This window comes from Suricata suricatta, chromosome 10, assembly GCF_006229205.1.
Source record: "Suricata suricatta isolate VVHF042 chromosome 10, meerkat_22Aug2017_6uvM2_HiC, whole genome shotgun sequence".
NCBI classification, from domain to species: Eukaryota; Metazoa; Chordata; class Mammalia; order Carnivora; family Herpestidae; genus Suricata; species Suricata suricatta.
This window is the reverse complement of record NC_043709.1, coordinates 17,481,781-17,502,259: the sequence shown is the minus strand read 5'-3', so window position 1 is coordinate 17,502,259 and position 20,479 is coordinate 17,481,781. Positions and strand designations below refer to the sequence as shown.

At 44.5% G+C, this 20,479-nt stretch overlaps 1 protein-coding gene across 1 annotated transcript in view; it reads left to right on the top strand.

Annotated features, from left to right (window-relative positions):
• Positions 1-20,479, top strand: part of STAB2 (stabilin 2) — a 150,163-nt gene that overhangs the window by 18,202 nt on the left and 111,482 nt on the right. Inside the window, exons 4-7 of the mRNA XM_029955429.1 lie at positions 4,137-4,222; positions 5,278-5,347; positions 14,022-14,117; positions 19,606-19,731. Coding sequence (XP_029811289.1) covers positions 4,137-4,222; positions 5,278-5,347; positions 14,022-14,117; positions 19,606-19,731 — 378 coding nt within the window. The remainder of the gene's footprint in view (positions 1-4,136; positions 4,223-5,277; positions 5,348-14,021; positions 14,118-19,605; positions 19,732-20,479) is intronic.

Below are 20,479 nucleotides of genomic sequence, written 5' to 3'. Positions count from 1 at the left end.
CATGAACTGTGGGATCATGACCTGAGCCAAAATCAAGAGTCAGACCTCAGTCAACTGAACCACACAGGCACCCCACCACTCTGTATGTTATCACAAGGCAAAGACTGAGCAGAAGGGATACCCAGAGGATGGAAGAGTCAGAAGAGAGTCCAGAGGAGCATGTTTGAATGAGGAAAAGGTACAGGCAAGGTGTGGAGGGAAGACCATGCCTGGGCTGTAGGATGGACAGAAGGAATGGGAGATGGAAGAGGAGGTGGCTCAATGCAGGGAGGATGCTAATGAGCAGAATGCGAGCTTGGGAGGCTGGGATTTTGTTGTTATTGCCCACAGATTAAAAATGCCTGGGACAGGGTTGCTTGGGTGGCTCAGTTGGGTAAGCATCTGACTTTGGCTCAGGTCATGATCTCGCAATTTGTGGGTTTGGCTCTGCATCAGGCTCTGTGCTGACAACTCGGAACCTGTTTCATATTCTGTGTCTTCCTCTCTCTCTGCCTCTCCCTGCTCATGTTTGGTCTCTCTCTGCCTCAAAAATAAATAAAAACGTTAAAAAAATTTTTTTTTGTAATGCCTGGGAGAGCATTTCTGCAAGGTAGCACTGAATGCTTGGTCCCAGGGCTGAGGAGGCTCTGTGTTCCTCTGAGCCAGCCCAAAGGGTAAGCTATGGGTCACTCAGAGAGCATCTTGCACACCTAGCCATAAGGAGAGGCCCAGGGTCCACGAGAGGGAACCTGCCAGAACTGTCAGCTCTTCTTGGTCCTACCCAGAGATGGACTTGGTTCCCAAAACATCATCTCAGCCCCAGAAGGACCTAGTATTAAAAGGAAATGGAAGAAGAGCTATTTGATAGTCAACAATCTATGGAAATGCTCTCACAGCACCCCTTGCTCAGCATTGTGAACACAACTTCAAAGTGTGTACCCGTCACCTGCCTGATGAGGCCCTCACCCTCTTCTTCATTCCCAACTCCTAGGGCTCTTTTTAGGATAAAGATGCAATCTTTAACAAGGCTCTTCTTTAATGATCTGTCCATTGCCCCCCTATTGAGACCAAATTTAAGTCAGCTGGGCCTTTGAGGGTTCGGTTTTTTGGGAGTCAATGTTAGTAACTGCCAGAAGGAGGATTGAGGAAAGTTCCCCTGCCCCCATTAGCCTCATCCCAGTTTGTAAACCAATGTTTATCTGGTGGTCTGTTAATCCATGACTCTCTCTCTCCACCAGACTGGCAGGGCCATGGAAATAAGGGACCAGGTCTGAGTGCTCACCTTGTATTCCCAGGACCTTACGGGGTCCTGATTCAAACAGGTACCCAATGACTTACTCCCTGAGTATTATCACCTATTACAGCGCTAATCTGAATGAACAGAAGCTGGAGAGGATGGAGGGCATCCACTCTAAATAACAACCATCGTTTAGTGAGCACCTAATATTTCCATCCCTACTGCAGCCTGCCAGGAAGACACATGAACTAAATCTTCAAGTCATGCATTGACTTTCCCAAAAGGGCACAGCAAGCAGAGTCATACAGGGGCTCAAACCCAGGAGATTTTGACTGCAGTGTCCAGACTCTTTCATGACACTATTGCATCTCGTGTAGCCAGTGCCCAGCTGGTGAGAGCGGCCCAAACCCACACATTAGTTTTCAAGGTGATTTATAAGTTTTAGCTACATGCCAGTGTGTCTTCTCTCTTGCCCACCTCATGGACATTTCTGTCCTCTGGGCTGGGACTCTGGCACATGACAGTGCTTGATGAGTATGTAGGATAGTGATGGACAGTATCAGTGCAGTAGACTCCGGAGCACTGGTCAGGGTTTGAAGCCTGGCTTTGACCCTGTAGTGGGAAGGAAGCCCACAGACTCGAAACGTACATGCCTCCATAGGTTACCAGTATTCTGCATGCAGGAAAGACACAAGGAAGCCAGAGAGAACACCAGCCACAGGTATGGAACTAGACGCTCTCTACTCCCCACACCTACAAGTTATAATGATCTTTTATGTTTTTAACTTTATTTATTTTGAGAGAGGAAGGGCAGAGGAGGGGCATAGAGAGGAAGATAGAATCCCAAGCAGGCCCATCCCTTATCTGCCCCATGCAGGGATCGAACCCATTAACTGGGAGATCATGACCGGAGCTGAAATCAAGAGTCTGACCCTTAACTGATTGAGCCACCCAGGCACCCCTGTAAGTGTTCTTTCAAAGAACCAGCCTAGTGACTCAAATGAGCCATCCAGGTCTCTTCAGGAGACTGTTTGTCTCAGTGGCTACAAGTCTCTTTCCAAGAACTGTTTTTCATTTTCTATGGATGCTGATTCCTTGGGAGATATATGGTAGAGCAAGATTGTGGGCTTTGTCAGCTGGAAGAGGAAAGAGGGCTGGAAAGTGGACACTTCAGGTAGAGGAGGGGCCAGTCCCTCATTACCCCTTGCCAGCTGGGTAACTCTAGGCAAGTCACTCTACTACCCTGTGCCTCAGTTTCCTTATCTAGAAAATAGAGCTAAAAATAGGACTTAACCTCAGAGGATTACTTTGAGTAGTAAATATGTTCATCCTTTATTATTATCTAAAACTCCACGTCATTGGTTATTTTGTGGAAGGCATTTGTCTTGCTAGCTTTAATTTTGGACAATAAATTTGATCCTGCCTCATTCACATAGACACATTTCATGACCACTGCATGATTTCTGCTCAGTGCTAGCTGGTCCAGATCACTTATTTTAATAGTCAGAACTCACCCAAACCAATGTTAAATCTATGCTGACTCAGCACTCAAAGCAAGTATAAAAGGAAAAAGAGGGGTGCCTGTGTGGCTCAGTCAGTTAAGCGTTTATCTCTTGGTTTCAGCTCAGGTCATGATCTCATGGTTCATGAGTTTGAGCCCTACACCAGCCTCCATGCTGACAGAGTGAAGTCTGCTTGGGATTCTCTCTCCCCTTTCTCTCTGCCCCTACCCCACTCAAGCCCTCTCTCTCTCTCTCTTTCTCTCTCTCTCTCTCTTTCTCAAAATAGATAAACCTAAAAATATTTAGAAAAAAAGATAGGAAGGAAGGAAGAGAGGGAGGGAGGGAGGAAGGAACGAACAAACGAAAGAATTATTTCAACCTCATTACAGCAGTACCTTAAACCTTGTCATTTTCCATTACTTTAAATCCTCTATTTGATTTTGGGCATTGCAATATCTTTCTAGCTAAGTGTCCCTGCTTGCCAACATGTAATGTAATGCTTGGCACAAAGTAGGCATTCCCTGAATGCTTAATGAATGACTGAAATCCTCTAATAAATGTCTAGAAAAGTTCCTATTCAGGTCTCATGTAGCCCAAAAGTGCAGAACCCATGCTTGTTTGGAATTAGCTTGTGAGTAAAATCGAAATTCCTTTGCCATAGAAAGCACTTCCTTAATTGGCACCAACCATTCTATTAACCTTCATCAACCACCACTTCCCACAAACCCCAGCTCCCAAGGTCAGCCCCACCAAACTTTATATTATTCCCAGAACAGGTCATGCCCTTTTACAACCCTGAGACTTTGTACTTGCTGTTCTCTGTTTCCAAAATGTCCTTGCCTTTTAAACATGGCCAAGTCCTACCAAGCCTTCAAAATGCCAACTTGAATGACTCCTCCTCAAGGATTTCTCCTGGATCTCTCAAGGGGGCATCACTAGCTCTCATCTCTGGGCTCCCTCAGTGCCCTGTCTACAGCCCTGAGTCAGAGGCCTGCCTTCAGAGTCCTGCTGAGGGCTGACCCAAAGTCCCAGCTTTGCAACTTACAAAGTATGAAACCCGGGGCACGTTACATGGCCTCTCTGAACTTCAGTCTCTTCATCCACTGACCAGCAACAATAGCACCACCAGAAGGTTTCAGTGGGAATAATTTAATTAGAAAATTATAAAGTATAAAAATTAAAAAGGATAAAGGATAGCAAAAGCTGAAGAAATAGTAGACAGTCCAATGCCTTCTATCACAGCACCTGACGATACTGTGATTCGCGTGCTTTTGTGTGGTCTTAGATGATGACAAGGGGCTTTAATCATTTCTTATCCCACTAGCACAGGACCCGGCACAGAGTAGATGCTTACTGCTTCCACGCAGAATGCTTCAAGCGGTCATGAATGACTGAATCTGAGCCCTTTCATTCCCTAGAGTGCCCGGGAGGTGCCAGGTCCCCCTGCAATGGGAGGGGCAGTTGTGCCGAAGGCATGGAAGGAAACGGAAGCTGCTCCTGCCAGGTAAGTTCAGAGATGTGCCCTCCTTCTCCCTCCCCTTACCTGTGGTCCCCCCCTTGAACACCTGTACACTAAGTGGAGTCTCTAAAACGTACTGAGATTCGTGAAAAGAGTATACAATCTGCAATAAAATGACCTCGTAGGGGCTGGAGGCCTTTGAGAGAGTCAGTTCGCTGCTCAGCCTTAAGTGCATCCATCTGTAAAATGGGTTTGATAAAAACACCTATGTAATTACATTTGTTGAGAAAGAGAAGTGAGATCATATATATGAAAATATTTTGTGTGCCTCTATAGAGAGGTATAAATTATCGTCTTTGTTCCTATTAATAAACTGTGGTCACTGGGTCTGTCAAGAGAAGAATGTCTTTGTTGTCCCATGAAAGTGACATGTTGTGAGCTGCAAGCCTTAGATGATTTAAATATAAAGAAATCCCTCTGAAAAGGATGGACGTAACCTGTCTTCAGAAATGCAAAACTTGGGGTGCCTGGGTGGCTCAGTCCCTACACAATAAAGCTCCCGACTCTTGTTTTTGGCTCAGGTCACTATCTTCAGAGTCCGTGAGTTCCAGCCCCACGTCAGGCTCTGTGCTAATAGCTCAGAGCTCACTTAAGATTCTCTTCCTCCCTCTCTGACCCTTCCCCACTTGTGCACTTGCTCTTTATCTCTCTCTGTCAAAAATAAATAAACCAAAAAAGAAAGAAAGAAGAGAAAAGAAATGCAACATTGAAAAGAGTTTTCATTTCACTCTTGCCTGAAATTAACACTGAGGCTGCTATCACTTAACCCTCTGTCTGTTTGTATCTTTGGACTAATAAACCAGTTCCCTTCAGAAGCGCTCCAGACTCATAATAAAAAAATGATGCAGGGATTAATGTTTGCATTATAACATAAAACCAGCAACGAATAAAGACAGAAATAGGAAGAAGAAGCTTCAGGGAAGGACAAAGGAAGATACAGTTGAGAAACAAATGTTGCCCAGAGCGTCAGTGAGAAATCCAAGGGCTTCCCGGAACATAGATCACTTGGGTCTCACGCCGTCCCCCTGGGTGTTCCACAGGACGGGTTTGGGGGAGCAGCCTGTGAAACCTGTGCGGATGACAATGTATTTGGACCCAGCTGCTCAGCAGGTACGTCTGATTTTTGTGTAATCAAATGCATTCATAATGGCTGAAGGTGATGGCTTATGCCGCTGAACACCCCAGAAAGGCAATTTTGGAAGAAGTGGGGATGGGAAGCATCAAATGGTTATGTAGAACTGAGTCTACACAGGCAACCCCAAGACTGGACAAAAATGCAGTCTTTGAAAAGAGAGATGTTTTCTGTGCTTTTCAGGGGACCACTCACCAGTGACGCCTTTTGGCGAGCTTGGCACCATATGGTTGCCTCTCTCCAGGCTCCAGGACCCAACATCCACCTGTTCCTTGCCCTGGAGGTCTTTCTGGGTCCTGGTCTCAGCCCAGACCTTCTCCTCAGGGGCCTCTTCTTCCACAAAGGGCCTCACCACCTTCTGTTCCTTCCTTTTGAGGAGTCCTCAAATGCCTGAGGTGATCGGGATTGTGGGCTTCGTCTTGCAGATTAAACAAGCAAATAAGCACAAGTGACGCTGGCTTGCGCACTCTTCTGGGTCCCCTGGAAGCAGACCCTGAGGCAAGGGAGTATATTTGTCAGGTGACCCCGGAGACGCTAGGAAAATGACACAGCGGGGAGGGGGGACAAAGGGTGGGTCATCAAGCCAGAGACTGTGTGGATGATTGGAGCTGAATGCCCAGGGGACGGGGGCATCAGTGTACAAGAGTCCGCTGTGAGTCCTCCCGCCAGAGGGGAGCGGGAGCCACAGCATGGTAATGGCTTCCCCAAAATGTCTACATCTAATCCCTTGGCAAGGGATACCCTGTGTTACCCCACACGGCAAGGGGACTTATGGTTGCAGAAATAGAGAGATTTCCTGGATTCTCTGGGTGGGCCCACTGTACACAAAGGTCCTTAAATGTGGAGGAAGAAGGCAGAAGGTATAGTGTCTCCATGATGAGAAGTGAGAAAAACACCAGCTTTTGCTGCCTTTGAACATGAAAGGGGACCACAAGCCAAGCAACGCGGGCAGCCTCTAGAAGCAGGAAAGACACCAGACTGATTCTAGCACGGGGCACCTAGTGGCTCGGTTGGTTACGAGTCTGATTCTTGATTTCAGCTCAGGTCATGATCTCAGGGTCTTAAGATTGAGCCCCACATCAGGTTCCACACTGCTTGAAATTCTCTCATTTTCTCTCTCTTGCTCGCTCTCGCCCTCCTCCACTTGTTCTCTCTCTCTCTCTCTCAGAAAAAAAAAAAAAAAGGACCCAGCCCCCAGTGGGTATTTGGGCAGAGCAGCCTTCCTAGGAAGGGCTCATAGGCCTCACTGGAAGTCAGCTGCAGTGCACAGAATTGGGAAGGCCTATAGAACGTGGGCATGGTAGGGACAGTGTCTATCGGATTCACAGACTTTCAGAAAGAATATGTCAGGTGGCCTTTCTCCAACAATACTTTGGCTATGGCCTTGACAGAAAAGTCAAATTTGGGAGACACTGCTTTAATTCAAATATGTTTTAAATTATATATGTTTTTTAAACACTTTTCTTAATGTTTATTTATTTTTGAGAGAGAGAGAGAGAGCATGAGCAGGGAAGGGGGAAAGACACACATACACACACACACACACACACACAGAATCTGATGCAGGCTCCAGGCTCTGGGCTGTCAGCACAAAGCCTGATGTGGGGCTCAAACCCACGAACTGTGAGATCATGACCTGAGCCAAATTTGGACATTCAACCAACTGAGCCACCCAGGAGCCCCTGATTCAAATATTTTTTGCAAGAAACCTACGCACGTACGTAGACATCTCACCCCCATAAATTTGCATTGTGTGATAACTTTGACCAGAAATAGCAGAGGCATTGTCTCCTTCTAATCCGTGGTTCCTTGGAGGCAGGCCCTGACGTGTCTCTGTCTCCAGTACCTCCCACAGTGCTGTCTAATGAGTGAGTGAGTGTATAAATGAGTGAGTGAATGAATGAGCTAATGCACTCCAATCATGTTGTCCTGACCCACAAACTTGATTTTGAGAGGCAGCATGTAGAGACAATTAGAGCTTTGGCTTTACCCCCACACTGGCTTCAACCCCAGGATTTCTAATTGTGGGAACGTTAAGTATCCTAAGCACATTCTCTGTAAAAGTAGAAACAATACTGTCTCCTTCAGTGTTATTATGGGGATTTAGTGAGATAATCAGTGCACAATAAGTGTTAGCAATTATTATTATTAATACCTATTATTCCCCAGTGGCCCCCAATCTTACGTTTTTGTTCATCGACCGTTCCATAGATTATGGAGTGTTGGCAAAAACAAACTTAAAACAGACATCAATATTCAGTGAGTTTTTAACATTATATATTATATTAAAGGACATGTCTCCCAAAATGGCCCTTCCCTAGGATCTGGATCACATATTTTAAGTAAATATTGAAACAGAAAGGAAAAAATAGCATCCAATACTTGTTACTTAGCAAGAAAGCCAAGTATGGCTTGAGGCTGAAAATTTAGAAAGAAGATGAGCCCATCATGCTGCAAGAAATTGGTCCTGGTTGCTGATTCAAGGGAATTCTAAACACTTCTAAATAAAGAAAATACCCTACCTTCACACCTGTCTGTGCCATGGAGGAAGGGCAAGTGTGCAGGAGAAAGTGAGGTGGATCAGAACCCTACATTTATTTCTTTTTTTTTTAATTTTTTTCATGTTTTATTTATTTTTGATACAGAGAGAGACAGAGCATGAGTGGGGAAGGGGCAGAGAGAGAAGGAGACACAGAACCGGAAACAGGCTCCAGGCTCTGAGCTGTCAGCACAGAGCCTGACGTGGGGCTTGAACCCACGAATGTGAGATCTGACCTGAGCCGAAGTCAGAGGCCTAACCGACCGAGCCACCCAGGCGCCCCCCTACATTTATTTCTAAGTAAGGAACCTAAACTGCTCCTTAACTTCCCAAAGCCTTCCTCATCTATAAAATCGGAACAGCACCTGCCTGTGGGACCCACAATGTGGCAAAGCTCCTAGCAGCAGGTCACAAACGCTCACTCAATGGAAGCACATAGTCAGTGAGGACAAAATCTGTCCAACGGTAAGCAAGCCGTGGATGGATGCATGGATGGATGGATGGCTCGATGAGGGCTGGTCCTTTTCCAATAAGCAGGATGACACCTTACAAACTTGTTCAGCTGGGCCTCCACTGGGTGCCAGTGTTGTTTCATCCAGCGAGGCACTGTCCCACAGCGGTGGCAGCTCTGCCTGTAAGTAGGACAGCTCTATCAGCCACAGTTTATTTTTAACACTGACTCTAACCTGCTGCCAGAGCCCTCTTCTACCCTGCTGCTGATTAGTTTAGAACTGATTTAGAGTCACATCGGCCAAGAGTTTTTAGCTCCGTTGCCCATACCCTCGCCTGCTCTGTGCCTCACTCCTGGTTAGGGCAGAATGCGAAGCCCACTTTCTCCAACATGACTGTCAAATCAGTCCCGCAGCTGTGTGTTGTTAATACCAGTAGCTGGCATGTGCGGAGCACCTGCTCTGCACCAGGCCATGTGCAGAGTTTGACATGTGATGATCTCTCTGGATTCCCACAACAACTCTACAAGCTGGGCTCCTCATTTTATGGATAAAGAAGCAGAGAGTTGTCTCAAGGTCAAGCAGCTATTTCAGGGACAGAAGCAGAATTTGACTGAAAATATCTGGCTCCAGAGCCTGTGTGCCCAAGCACTGCACTGTTCTGCCCCCAGGTGAGCATCCACCGTGCATTCGACCCCTGACAACGGTATTCTAAAGAGGAGACAGATTAGTTCCCCGAGGAGCTGGGAATGCAGGTGACAACTGTGATCCATAACAGGATGCTACGGGAACACGGGAGAGCCAGCAGCTCACTCTGCCAAGGGGCATCGCACTGGGGGCTTCAGGCGCTGCCCTGCTGACCCAGATGGCCAGATGCCGACCACTTTAAAGTCACACACCCCAAGTTTTTTCATGTCTCTAAAGATTTGCTGACACTAGCTCAAAAAATTCCAAGGGCTCTTTAAAAGACATATCGGAATCCCTTCACCACTCACGTCTCCTTCCCAGGGACACTTTCTGGGCAATGGCTGGTGACCCTGCAATATGTATCAGACATCCCCCAGGGCTGTCGGTGCCAGGTCAGCTAATCCAGCACAGAGTCTGTACCAGAAGACAGGACACCAGAAGAGGCTCACAGCATGTAGCCCAGAGGGCAGCTTCGTGACAAGGACAGCTTCTGTAGTTAGCATCTAAGTTGGGAACCCTGGCTGAGTTACATTCAACCCCCCCTTCTGCCTCCTTGCCCTCTTCCATGGACTACATGACACTCAGGACCTTGAGCCTCTTAGTCTGGCTTCCCCACTGCACCGTAAGTCCTTGAGAGTAGGTATTGTGAACAACTCATATTCATACATCCAGCATCTCCTATAATGATTACCACTAGGGAGGAGCTGGGTAATTTTTTTCCAATGAAAGAGATGACTTTTTAAATGTTTATTTATTTTGAGACAGAGAGAGAGGGATAGGGAGGGACAGTAAGAAAGGGAGAATCCCATGCAAGCTCCATACTGTCAGCACAGAGCCTGATGTGGGGCTAGAACTCATGAACTGTGAGATCATGACCTGAGCCAACATCAAGAGTCAGACACTTAACCAACTGAGCCACCCAGGTACCCCCGGATAGACATTTTTTAACTGAATTGAATTGAGTCTTCTCTTCCGAGACATAGTTCCCCCTCCACACCCCAGTCAGCTCTGTGACCAATTCAGCTTCTCCCTGGAACTCTTCTTCCAACAGCTACAGATGTAGATGAACATCAAAGTGCTTTGTTAAAATAGAAACGATGGCAAATCAGATTTTGAAGTGAGGATGACAATTTCAAATCCGATTTAAATGTTCACATTATTTGAATGAATACTCGAGCTAGATGTCTCCCATTTTCATACGTAATGCAGAATTAATGAGCCCTACCTCACAAGGTGTGGCTAGCATCAGATGAGATAATATGTGTAAAGCAAGTGGCAAAATGCCTGATGAATAATATGTGCTTAATAAATGGAAGGGCAGGGCCCATTCTATAGTGAGGTGAGGGGGGGACATGCTTCAGGTGCCAAATTTAAGGAGGAATCAAAAAATAATCAAAGAATGCCAGGGTGGCTTAGTTGGTTAAGTGTCCAACTCTTGGTTTTGGCTCAGGTCATGATCTCATGGTTTCATGGGTTTGAGGCCCATGTAGGGCTATGCGCTGACAATGTGGAGCATTCTTGAGATTCTCCCTCTTCCTCTCTTTTTGACCCTCCTCACCTCTCTCTCTCTCTCTCTCTCTCTCTCTCTCTCTCTCTCTCTCTTTCAATAAATAAATAAACTTAAGAAAACCCTCAGTAATCAAGATAAGTCATTTCATTTCTTAGCTATGACAACTATAACAGAAGACCATAAACTAGGTGACTTCACAAACAGAAATTTAGGGTCTCAGTTCTGGAAGTTAGAAATCCAAAATCAACATGTGGGCAGTTTGAGCACTCTGGAAGAGCGCCCTTCCGTCCTCTCAAAGCCTCTGGTCGCACTCGTGTTCTGAGACTTGAGGCAAAATCACACAATATCTGGATGGCCATCTTGTCCTTATGTCTTTGCCTGCTCCTCTTCTTAGAAGGACCAGTTGAATAGGGCTAAAGCCCACCCTACTCCAGTAGGACCTCAACTTAACTAATTTCATCTGCACTGACTGTTTCCAAATAGGGTGACTCAGGCACTTAGGGCTAGAACTTCAATGTATCCTTCTGGGAGACAAAATTCAACCATGAAAATCATATTTTTAAATTACTGAACAGGGACACCTGGGTGGCTCAGTCAGTTAAGGGTCTGACTCTTGGTTTCAGCTCAGGTCATGATCTCACAGTTTGCAGGTTCAAGCCCCATGTCAGTTTCTGCACTGCCAGTGTGGAGACTGCTTGGGATTCTCTCTCCTTCTCTCTGCCCCTTTCCTGCTCATGTCCTATCCCTGTCCAAATAAATAAATAAACTTTAAAAATAAAATAAAGTATTGCACAAAACATCAAAATAGCAAAGAAAGGCAGGATCCAATTCTGCACTTGAGCTACCCTGCCTCATACTCCTCACTTCCCACCCTGCTTCTCCCTCTCTCCCTATAGCCTGTCCTCCCTGGTCACCTTAATCCTGGTCCTGTAGGATGCTGTCTTTATTGATAATCTAGTTTTGTAGTTATTCATATTATTATGAATCACCCACAAAAGATATTGTAGGTAAGTATGGAGATGGGGTGAGGGCTTCCAAGGGATTCTTGTCTAATAGGAGAGAAAAATATACAGATTGAGAAAAAAAAGGAGCCCTGACAGCTGTTGATTGTCAGCCTTTTAGCTTCCAGCTAGGCTGCAGTGCTGCCCCACTGAGCACTGACAATTTCACAGAATATCACCATCAGTGATTTGCTATATCCATGCTGGAACAAGACAAAAATGAGGCCACTGTGAAATCATGTCTGGGTAGAGGAATAAACGATGACAATGGGCAATGACAAAAATAACCAGATAGCTGCCTCTCCTGGTCACCATGAATGGGGGTGCTGCTCACCCTTCAAGGCCAACCAAACCCTCCTCCTCCATGGTGCCACTCAGAGGCCCCAATGCAGAATCTGCTTCTCTGGGGTCCAGCCGCACCTTCTTTGTACCTTGTTCCCTTTCAGACTCTACTGTAACTACCAACGTTGTACCTTGGTCACTATCACACTGTCTATGCCTGAGAGCCTACTACCACCATTGGTCGAACAAAGTCAGCAGCAAGGGTCAGAGTTGTGACAGACGCAGCAGAGCCACTCATGGATTTCCATTAGCATATAAAAGAGAGAACATTGGAGGCAAAGTTATGGAGGTGTGAGATGTAGGAGGTATGTCTCTTCTAGGCCAGCCCCACCCATCTCTTCTTGACCAGCTCCCATAGCCATTGATCTATCACATCTTAGCATTCATCACACTGCATTGTGATGGGCTGACTTCTTTTGCCATTAAACGTGGAGGGCACAGACTTTGTCCTATGTATCTCTGGGTCATTAATCCCAAGCACAGCACCCTAGACATGAGAGATGTTCAATACATGGTTTGAAGGAAGGAAGGTAAACTAATCAGTCGTCTCCATGTGCTTAGAACCTAAGATGTATAAAATGAACCAGTGGAAAGCGAGAAGTAAAATTATTGGAATCAGATTGGACAGAGCCTTGTTTGCTAAGGACAGGGATTTAGATTTCATTTTGTTAGCGGCTGGGAGTCACTGAGCTATCTGGGCAGAAGATCACCTTGATGCCATTACTGATCATATGAAATGGATGGAACGAATAGGTGTGAGCTTGGACAGCAAGGCCAGGTACCAGGCTACTGCCGCAGTCCAGGCAAAACATGACAAGCACCTGAAGAACAGCTCTGATGGATACAAAACACAGGAGACTGAGGTGGACAATAACAAAGGATTCAAGGGGTTTTTTTTTATTAGATGTTTAGAATATTTTATAAATCTTTGTTTTTCCAATATTTGGTTAGGTTTTTAAGCAAATGGATCTTCTTAATTATGTTTCACTTGCATTAATATTTAATTGACTGACATGCACTGAACGCATGTGTAGTAGGCAGAATGGCCCCCCAAAGAAGTCCTTTTCCTGATCCCTGGAACTTGCAAATGTGTTAGGTTACATGTGAAAGGAGAATTAAAAATTAATTAATTAATTTAATTAAGATAATAAATTTGTGTTGTTTTAAATCACAGTTAAGTTGTGGTAATTTGCTCCAGCAGCAAAAGAAACCAATACAATATGATGCACAGAGTGCTGGGCCCAGGATGCTGCTGACTCAGCCAGAGACAAAATCTTATACAAATGAGCTGCAAACCGAGCGCTAAAGAATTGACCATTAATTACAAATGCCTTTCATTTGTCATTCCTGAAATGATCTGTCAGTGGGCTGAGAAGCCAGCTATTTCAAGTCAGAAATCATGGCATAGTTATTCTCTGTCCTTTCAAATTTCTTTTTCTATGCTTGAATTTCCTTATCATTCAGGAATTAAGATTTATTCCAGTAGAGAGTAGATCCCTACCACCAGCAATGATTGAGTAAGTGGTAGTTCTCTCTGTGACACATGACAGGTGTATAAAAAACATTAAGCGAATTCTCGTGTTGAGGTGTCCAAAGATGAAGCTTAAAAGTAGAGGAAAAGTGGGGCTCCTGGGTGGCTCAGTCAGTTGAGCATCTGGCTTCAGCTCAGGTCACAATCTCAGTTCGTGGGTTCGAGCCCCGCATCGGGCTCTGTGCTGACAGCTAGCTCAGAGCCTGGAGGCTGCTTCGGATTCTGTGTCTCCCTCTCTCTGACCCTCCCCTGCTCACGATGTCTTTCGCTCTCAAAAAATAAATTGAAAAATTAAAAAAAAGTAGAGGAAAAGCACTCCAGTGCGCTCCAATGGGCCAATACTTTATCTCGTCCAGATGGAGAAATCGCATGAGGTAGGGATTTCTGTCCTCATGTTATATGTAAATAAATTATAGCTAATAAAAGAAAAATGAAGCCAAGATCTAAACCAGGGTCTCTAGGACTCCAAACCCATGGCTCTTCCCCTCTCATCATGCGGATTCTCAATAAAAATTCTCTCAAAGCATTACTCCCCCAGAATCTTCAGAAGAGGTCTACATTGAGTAACGAACAGCCCCATGTTCTGTCTTCAGTGTGCAGCTGTGTGCACGGCGTGTGCAACGGTGGCATAGATGGTGATGGAAGCTGTGAGTGCTACTCCGGGTACACTGGCCCCAACTGTGACAAACGTAAGTAAGGCTGCTCTCCTTGATGCCACACCGGCTCAGGCAGGCACAGGCATGTGTGCTCCAACTTTATATTCACAGTCACATCTTGGGACTCTGCATGGGCAACGTGCCATCAAGTATTTTTTTGGGATAACACCAAAATTAAAAAGACAGGGAAAATAAGAGAAAGAGAGGATGGAGGGAGAGGGGAGGAGTAGGGAGGGAAGAAGAGGGAGGGGAGGGAAGAGATAGTCTAGAAGAGTGGAACTCACGGAAGCTTTGGGAGGAGTGTCCTGACGTAGTTCTGTTTTAGGAAGGTCGAGCTGGTGGCAGTGCAAAGGGTAGAATAGAGAGGGTTGGAAGACCAGCTGAGGTCACTGCAATAAGTCTGCCACCCAGGAAGGGAGGCAAGGCATGTTCTCAGTTGCAGGTCTCAAGGACAGAATACATTCACAGAAAATGGAGGCCCGCTAAGGTTAAGTGATTCACCAGAGGTCACAAAACTACTAAATAGGGGAGCTGGAACTCAGATCATTTGAAATTTTTTAAATTTGGAAAGGGGTGGCCATCCCCAAGGCTGAGTTCAAATATGTTTGGAGAAGGTACGTTTGGTGGTTTGGAGAAGTTTGCTGGTTTGCTCAAGATGGCATGGGGCTACCGTCATCAGGCCCGTAGGAAACAACCCTCCAGGATACTGATGAGCCAAGGCTGCTGGGCACGCGCACAGAGGGAGTTGCGGCACAGTAGGTGCCAGACTTGGAGCGTGCAATGTCTGTGTGTAAAAAGAGCTGCAGGACGGTGGTCACTGGGTCCAGTCTGGCCACGTAAGGTCACCATAGAGTGTGTCTTCTGAGTGCATGGCTGGGCAGAGCATCACTGAATGTCCTCACACATTTGCACCACCGACAGACTAAGCAGCAGCAGCACACAAACACAGCAGAAACACGACACTGCACAAAAGCCACAAGAGGAGCTCTTTCTCCTACAATGGCCCTCTACCACCCCCTACTGGCCAAACTTAACGTATCACTGTAAAGGAGAAATGTCCAGAATCTTATCAAAGAGCAGGTAATGAAGGGTGAATCTGGAGTTTATCCATTAAGAAATTAGACATTCTTCTTGTGACACTAGCCTCACTTAACTATCCTCTGGATTTTACTCTTCTGATGATTGGACAAGATTCAAATTCAGCAAATTCAAATTCATTTTATTGAAAATCACTGAGATGCTATGAATAGTAGAAAGAATGAATAAGACACAGCCTCTGCCTTTTTCATGTGTTGGAGACAGACATGCAAATGACCAGTTCAAATCAACAGCAGAATGAAATTCAAGTGGATAGAATAACCCCTTCTGTAGGCCAGAAGTCCATGCCCAGTGGTCTCATGAGCAAAGATATTTTTTTAATGTTTTATATATTTTTGAGAAAGAGAGAGAGACAGAACATGAGCAGAGGAGGGGCAGAGAGAGAGGGAGACACAGAATCTGAAGCAGGCTCCAAGCTCTGAGCTGTCAGCACAGAGCCAGACGCAGGGCTCAAACTCACAAGCCATGAGATCATGACTTGAGTTGAAGTTGGAAGCTTAACCAACTGAGCCACCCAGGCACTCCGAGCAGAGATCTTTTTAATAAGACAGCAGACCCATCCAAAAAGCCAGTCTCATGGAGAACACAGACAGATTTGCCTCCAAATGACAAAATAAGTCTGTCAAGTCAAAAGATAAACAATAGACTGGCACAAAATATTTGCAACCTACATAGCAGAAAAGTTTCTATAATAACATAAAGTCCATGGGCCCAATTTTAAAATTTGCCAAAAAGCAGCTACTTCACAGGCATAGAAATAGTGCCAATAGGCATTTAAAAAGTGCTTAACCCCATGCAGAAATGCAAACGAATCACAGGTTAATTTAAAACCATAATGAAGTGGTATTTTAGAGGATTGGAGGTTTGGGTTTGGTTTTGGTTTTTTGCTCACCATGTTACATAGATTGCAAAGACAGACAATATCTACCTGTGGGTGTGAGAAAAATCACAGGACTGTCAACAGAGAGATGAATTGCTACAACCTGAGGGAAATTTATCTATTAAGTTTGAAAATATGCTTAACTCTTGTTGTTATAGCTCCAATTTTAGAACTTTACCTGGGAAAAGAGAGAGGCAAGCACCAATAGGTAAAAATATATGTACAAAGAAACCCATGACCGTATTGTCTGGAAGCAACTTCAAGATTCATCAGTAGGAAATGGTTGAGTGAATTGTAGCACATCCTATACCAGTTAGGATAAAGCTGCTGTAAGAAACAAACACAAAAACCCGTTGGCTGAATGCAAAGGTTTCAAAACTGTCCCAAGGCACCCCAAGTTACCGCATCAAACTCCCAAGGCTGTTATGTGGTTATTTTATGAGACTGACGCACTGCCTACTGCGCTAAGGAGACACCTTGTTATGTGGTTATTTTAAACTTTAAAAAAAAAATTTTTTTAAGTTTATTTATTTTTGAGACAGAACAACGGCACAAGCAGGGAGAGGCAGAGAAAGAGAGGGAGACACCGAATCCAAAGCAGGCTCCAGGCTCTGCGCTGTCAATGCAAGACTTGAACTCACGAACTGTGAGATCATGACCTGAGCTGAAGTTGAGTGCTTACCCAACAAGCCACCCAGGCTCCCCTGTGATATTTTAAACTTTTGCGGGAGACAGTAATGCATCTGCACAATACTGTACAAACTGCTGGCTTGAGCTAGTTCACAGTTTCAACATTAGGTAGCACTACATCCCTTGCAACAAAGTCGTATCTTTATAAAGTTGGGTTTTCAGTGGTTGCTAAGACAAAACGCAAGGATCGTGCAAAAATCCTTCCTAACGGAATTAGTGTGATAGTTTTCAATCTGATTCCAAGGTTTAAGAAGTTGGGCAGTGTCCAGAAAGTTCACACATCCCAGGGGCCCCTGGGTGGTTCAACCGGTTAGGTGTCCAACTCTTGATTTTGTCTCAGATCATAATCTCACAGTTTATGGGATGTGAACCATTCATGCATGTGCTCTCCGTCTCTCAAAATCAATAGATAAGCATTTTTCTAAAAAGCTCACACATTCCATTTACAAGTAAATACGGTTATTTAAGAATGAAATAAAAAATCTTTCTCTTTATGTTAACCACATTACTTTTTCAAATGGCTACTAAGGTCACGTGACACACATACTGAACTCCCTGGTTCTAACAACTTAATAAATGAGCCTGGTAGGTGTTTCTTTTGGATGGAATCACCATGAAAAAAATTAAGATACTAAAGACTATGACCTGAGAATTTAGGGAACCTCTCACTTAACACAGCAGAGATGTGTTTCTTACTCAGTCCAGTCTAGTGTGGGTGTTCCTGGCTGACACCAGCTTCCCACCACATGGTGATTATGGTTCCAGATCTTTCTATTTTGTACCTCTGCCATTCTGTAGCACCTTAGAGTGCACTGTTTTGATCCATGGAAAGAAGAGAGGATGGAAAAGCCCCTGCTTATAAAATCCAAAATGACACAAACAAATTCCTCTCAATATTCCATCAGTGGAAAGTGGTCACCCCACCTGGATGCACAGAGGAGTTGAAAATGTAATCCTTGAAAGGGCACCAACTTTTGGCAACAATTCTACTTATGGAAAGAGTTGGGGGAATGTGCTCCATGAATGTTTGGTTCAACTAGCCACTGTTGGGGACAGGCCAAGTGGGTGTCTCATATTTGTATATTTCTTGAGTGTGGCATGCTGACTGCTCTTTGCTCCAATATCATTTCAAGGATGTTTGTATCACAAACAGCCTTGGAAGATGTGGGGTCTCTCTTGGGAACAAAGTGTAGACAGGCTTATTGCCTGTTCTAGTTATCAGTGGATTGCCTTTCAGCTCAAAATTTATCTTTTTTGCCTGCTCTTTGATAATGAAGGGGGACTTGTAAATATTTCTCACTTGCCAGCTAGCAAGACATAAAGTCTTATCAATAGAGAGTTTTGGAGGGACACTGAAGAAGGAAGAGTTTTCTCCTCCTGTTTCTGGTTTAGCTCATTCACCAGAGCCCCTAAAGAACATGGTTTTTCTCCACTGCTCAGCTCTACACAGTTTTTCCAGTGCTAGGTTCCTGCAGGGCTCAGTTTTCTTGGTGTTTAATCCCTGCATACTTTGTCCAGTGCTTGATTGAGGTGGCGGCAGTAGAGTCAAGAGCCCCAGACAGCACAGAGATGTGTTTGCTGTTTGGTATGCCTTTCCCTCACACCACACACTGAGGTCTCTGCAGGGCTGGCCGTCTGGAGAGCCAGCCATACCACCTCTCCCACACAGCTGCCCCTGGAGATGCTCTGGCCCCAGCCACACGCAGAAGTATACTATACTTACGAGGGAGTAGCTTCTTGGTCTGGTTCTGGTTGGAACCAGTGGCAAGCAGCTTCCCCAGGCACTACGTGAACTCTGCAGTTTTGCACCTCTTTGTGGATGAGCTTCCTTGGAGCCCTAAGGGGAAGATTTCTAGCAAGTCTCATCATTAAGGCACCTTAGCACCTTCTCTACTATTTAGTGACAAAGGCATGCCCTTTACAGTGACATCTCGATCTCAGTCCTGGACAGAGGAAGGCTCTACACTGGGTATTTATCTCAACCTCAGGGAAGAGGTTGCTCTTTATATATCTGCTATGCCTTCATTCTTTAGGATTCCTTTTAATGCTCATGAACCAATTCCCCATTATTCCAATTTTCCATTGATAATTCTTTACACTAAAACATTCCCTGTTCAAATAAGTGTGTGGTTTCTCTCTCCTGCCTGGGCCCTAACTAATGCATTGCTTATTATTTAAAAAACAAAACAAAACTTAGGTTTCCTAAGATTGGGGCTCCTCCCCTGTAATGAAATCCACTTCATGCCCCTCTCTGCATTGTCCCAGGGAACTTGGGGCTTGGAAGAACTAATGCAAAAATGCCAACACTCTGGCTACCACTCATGAAGTGAGTAATAAACTGTCCATCACCTCTGACCCAGGAATCTCATAGCTTCTACCAACATCCATGGAACTGTATTGGCTCAGTATCTTAGCTTTGCAGGTTAGATAATATGTCAGGTTCTTTATAGTTTCTGACAACCATCTGTCCCCCCCATATCATGAAGTACTACACAGTTATTAGAGATTAAAGTAGATCCTTAAATACCTCCATAATATATTGTTAAATTAAAAATCAAGGATTTTTAGAATGGAATCTTCATAGGATTCTATTTTGTTTAAAAAATCATCTAGATAAATTTATAAGTGAATATAGTATATGGGCTGTTGATATTGTTTACTTTGGGAGTGAAATGAAGAATGAGAATAAGAAAAGAGTTATTTTTTACTTTCTACTTGCTGGGGTTTTTGGAATGGTTGGAGTGAGTCTTTTTTTAACTGCTCTTTGTAATCACAAAGAACATTACGTTGGTTGAATTTTTCAGAATCAGTTATTCTACTAATGCAAGTACTTCAAACAATCTTCCTTTGTAGCCATCCCTGAATGTGCAAACTTGCTCTGCCCAGAAAATTCCAGATGCTCACCTTCCAGCCAAGATGAAACAAAACTAGTATGCAAATGCCTTCCCAATTACCAAGGCGATGGCCAGTACTGTGAACGTGAGTAGAATTCAGATGCCGCTAGTCATTCATTGAGATGTTTAGGGTACTCAACAGGAAAAAAAACAAAACTTCACAACCTCTCTAATATTAACACAATGACACTTCTATTTCTCTCTGTGTTAAGTTAAATGAAATATATAACAAGTGCCGAGCAAATGCTCGTCTGTGGTAGCTTTTCAATAAGTGGCAATTTCTCCTTCTATTACTGAGGCACATAAATCGGTTCTTACACATAGTTTTATGTCAACCATATCAATGTTAGAATAAAATACAGTCTGACTTTCTTCTTTCTTTATCCTTTCTTCCTTCCTCCCTTCCTTCCTCCCTTCCTTTCCATTTCTTTTCATGCTCATTCACTTTGTGAGAGGTTGTATTATGTGTTGAACATGAACTCTCAAGCCAGGCTGCCAGCATTCAAATCCCAGATCTTCTTATTATGAACTACATGACCTTGGACAAAGTCTTTAACCTGCCTGTACCTCCATTTTCCTATCTATCAAATGAGGATAATAATGGCTCCTCTCTTAGAGATTTGTTATAAAAATTAACTGAGTTAAAGTATGGCAAATGCTTAGACAGAACCAGTACATATAAACACTACAAGCATCAGTGCTTCCTTTCATGCTATTTTGTATTTAATCCACACATAACATGGCATAGTAATATATCAACACAATATTTGTAGTTAAAATCTCTGACAGCATATGTAATTCTGTTCAACAGGTGGGGGGGCATTAGGTGGGGA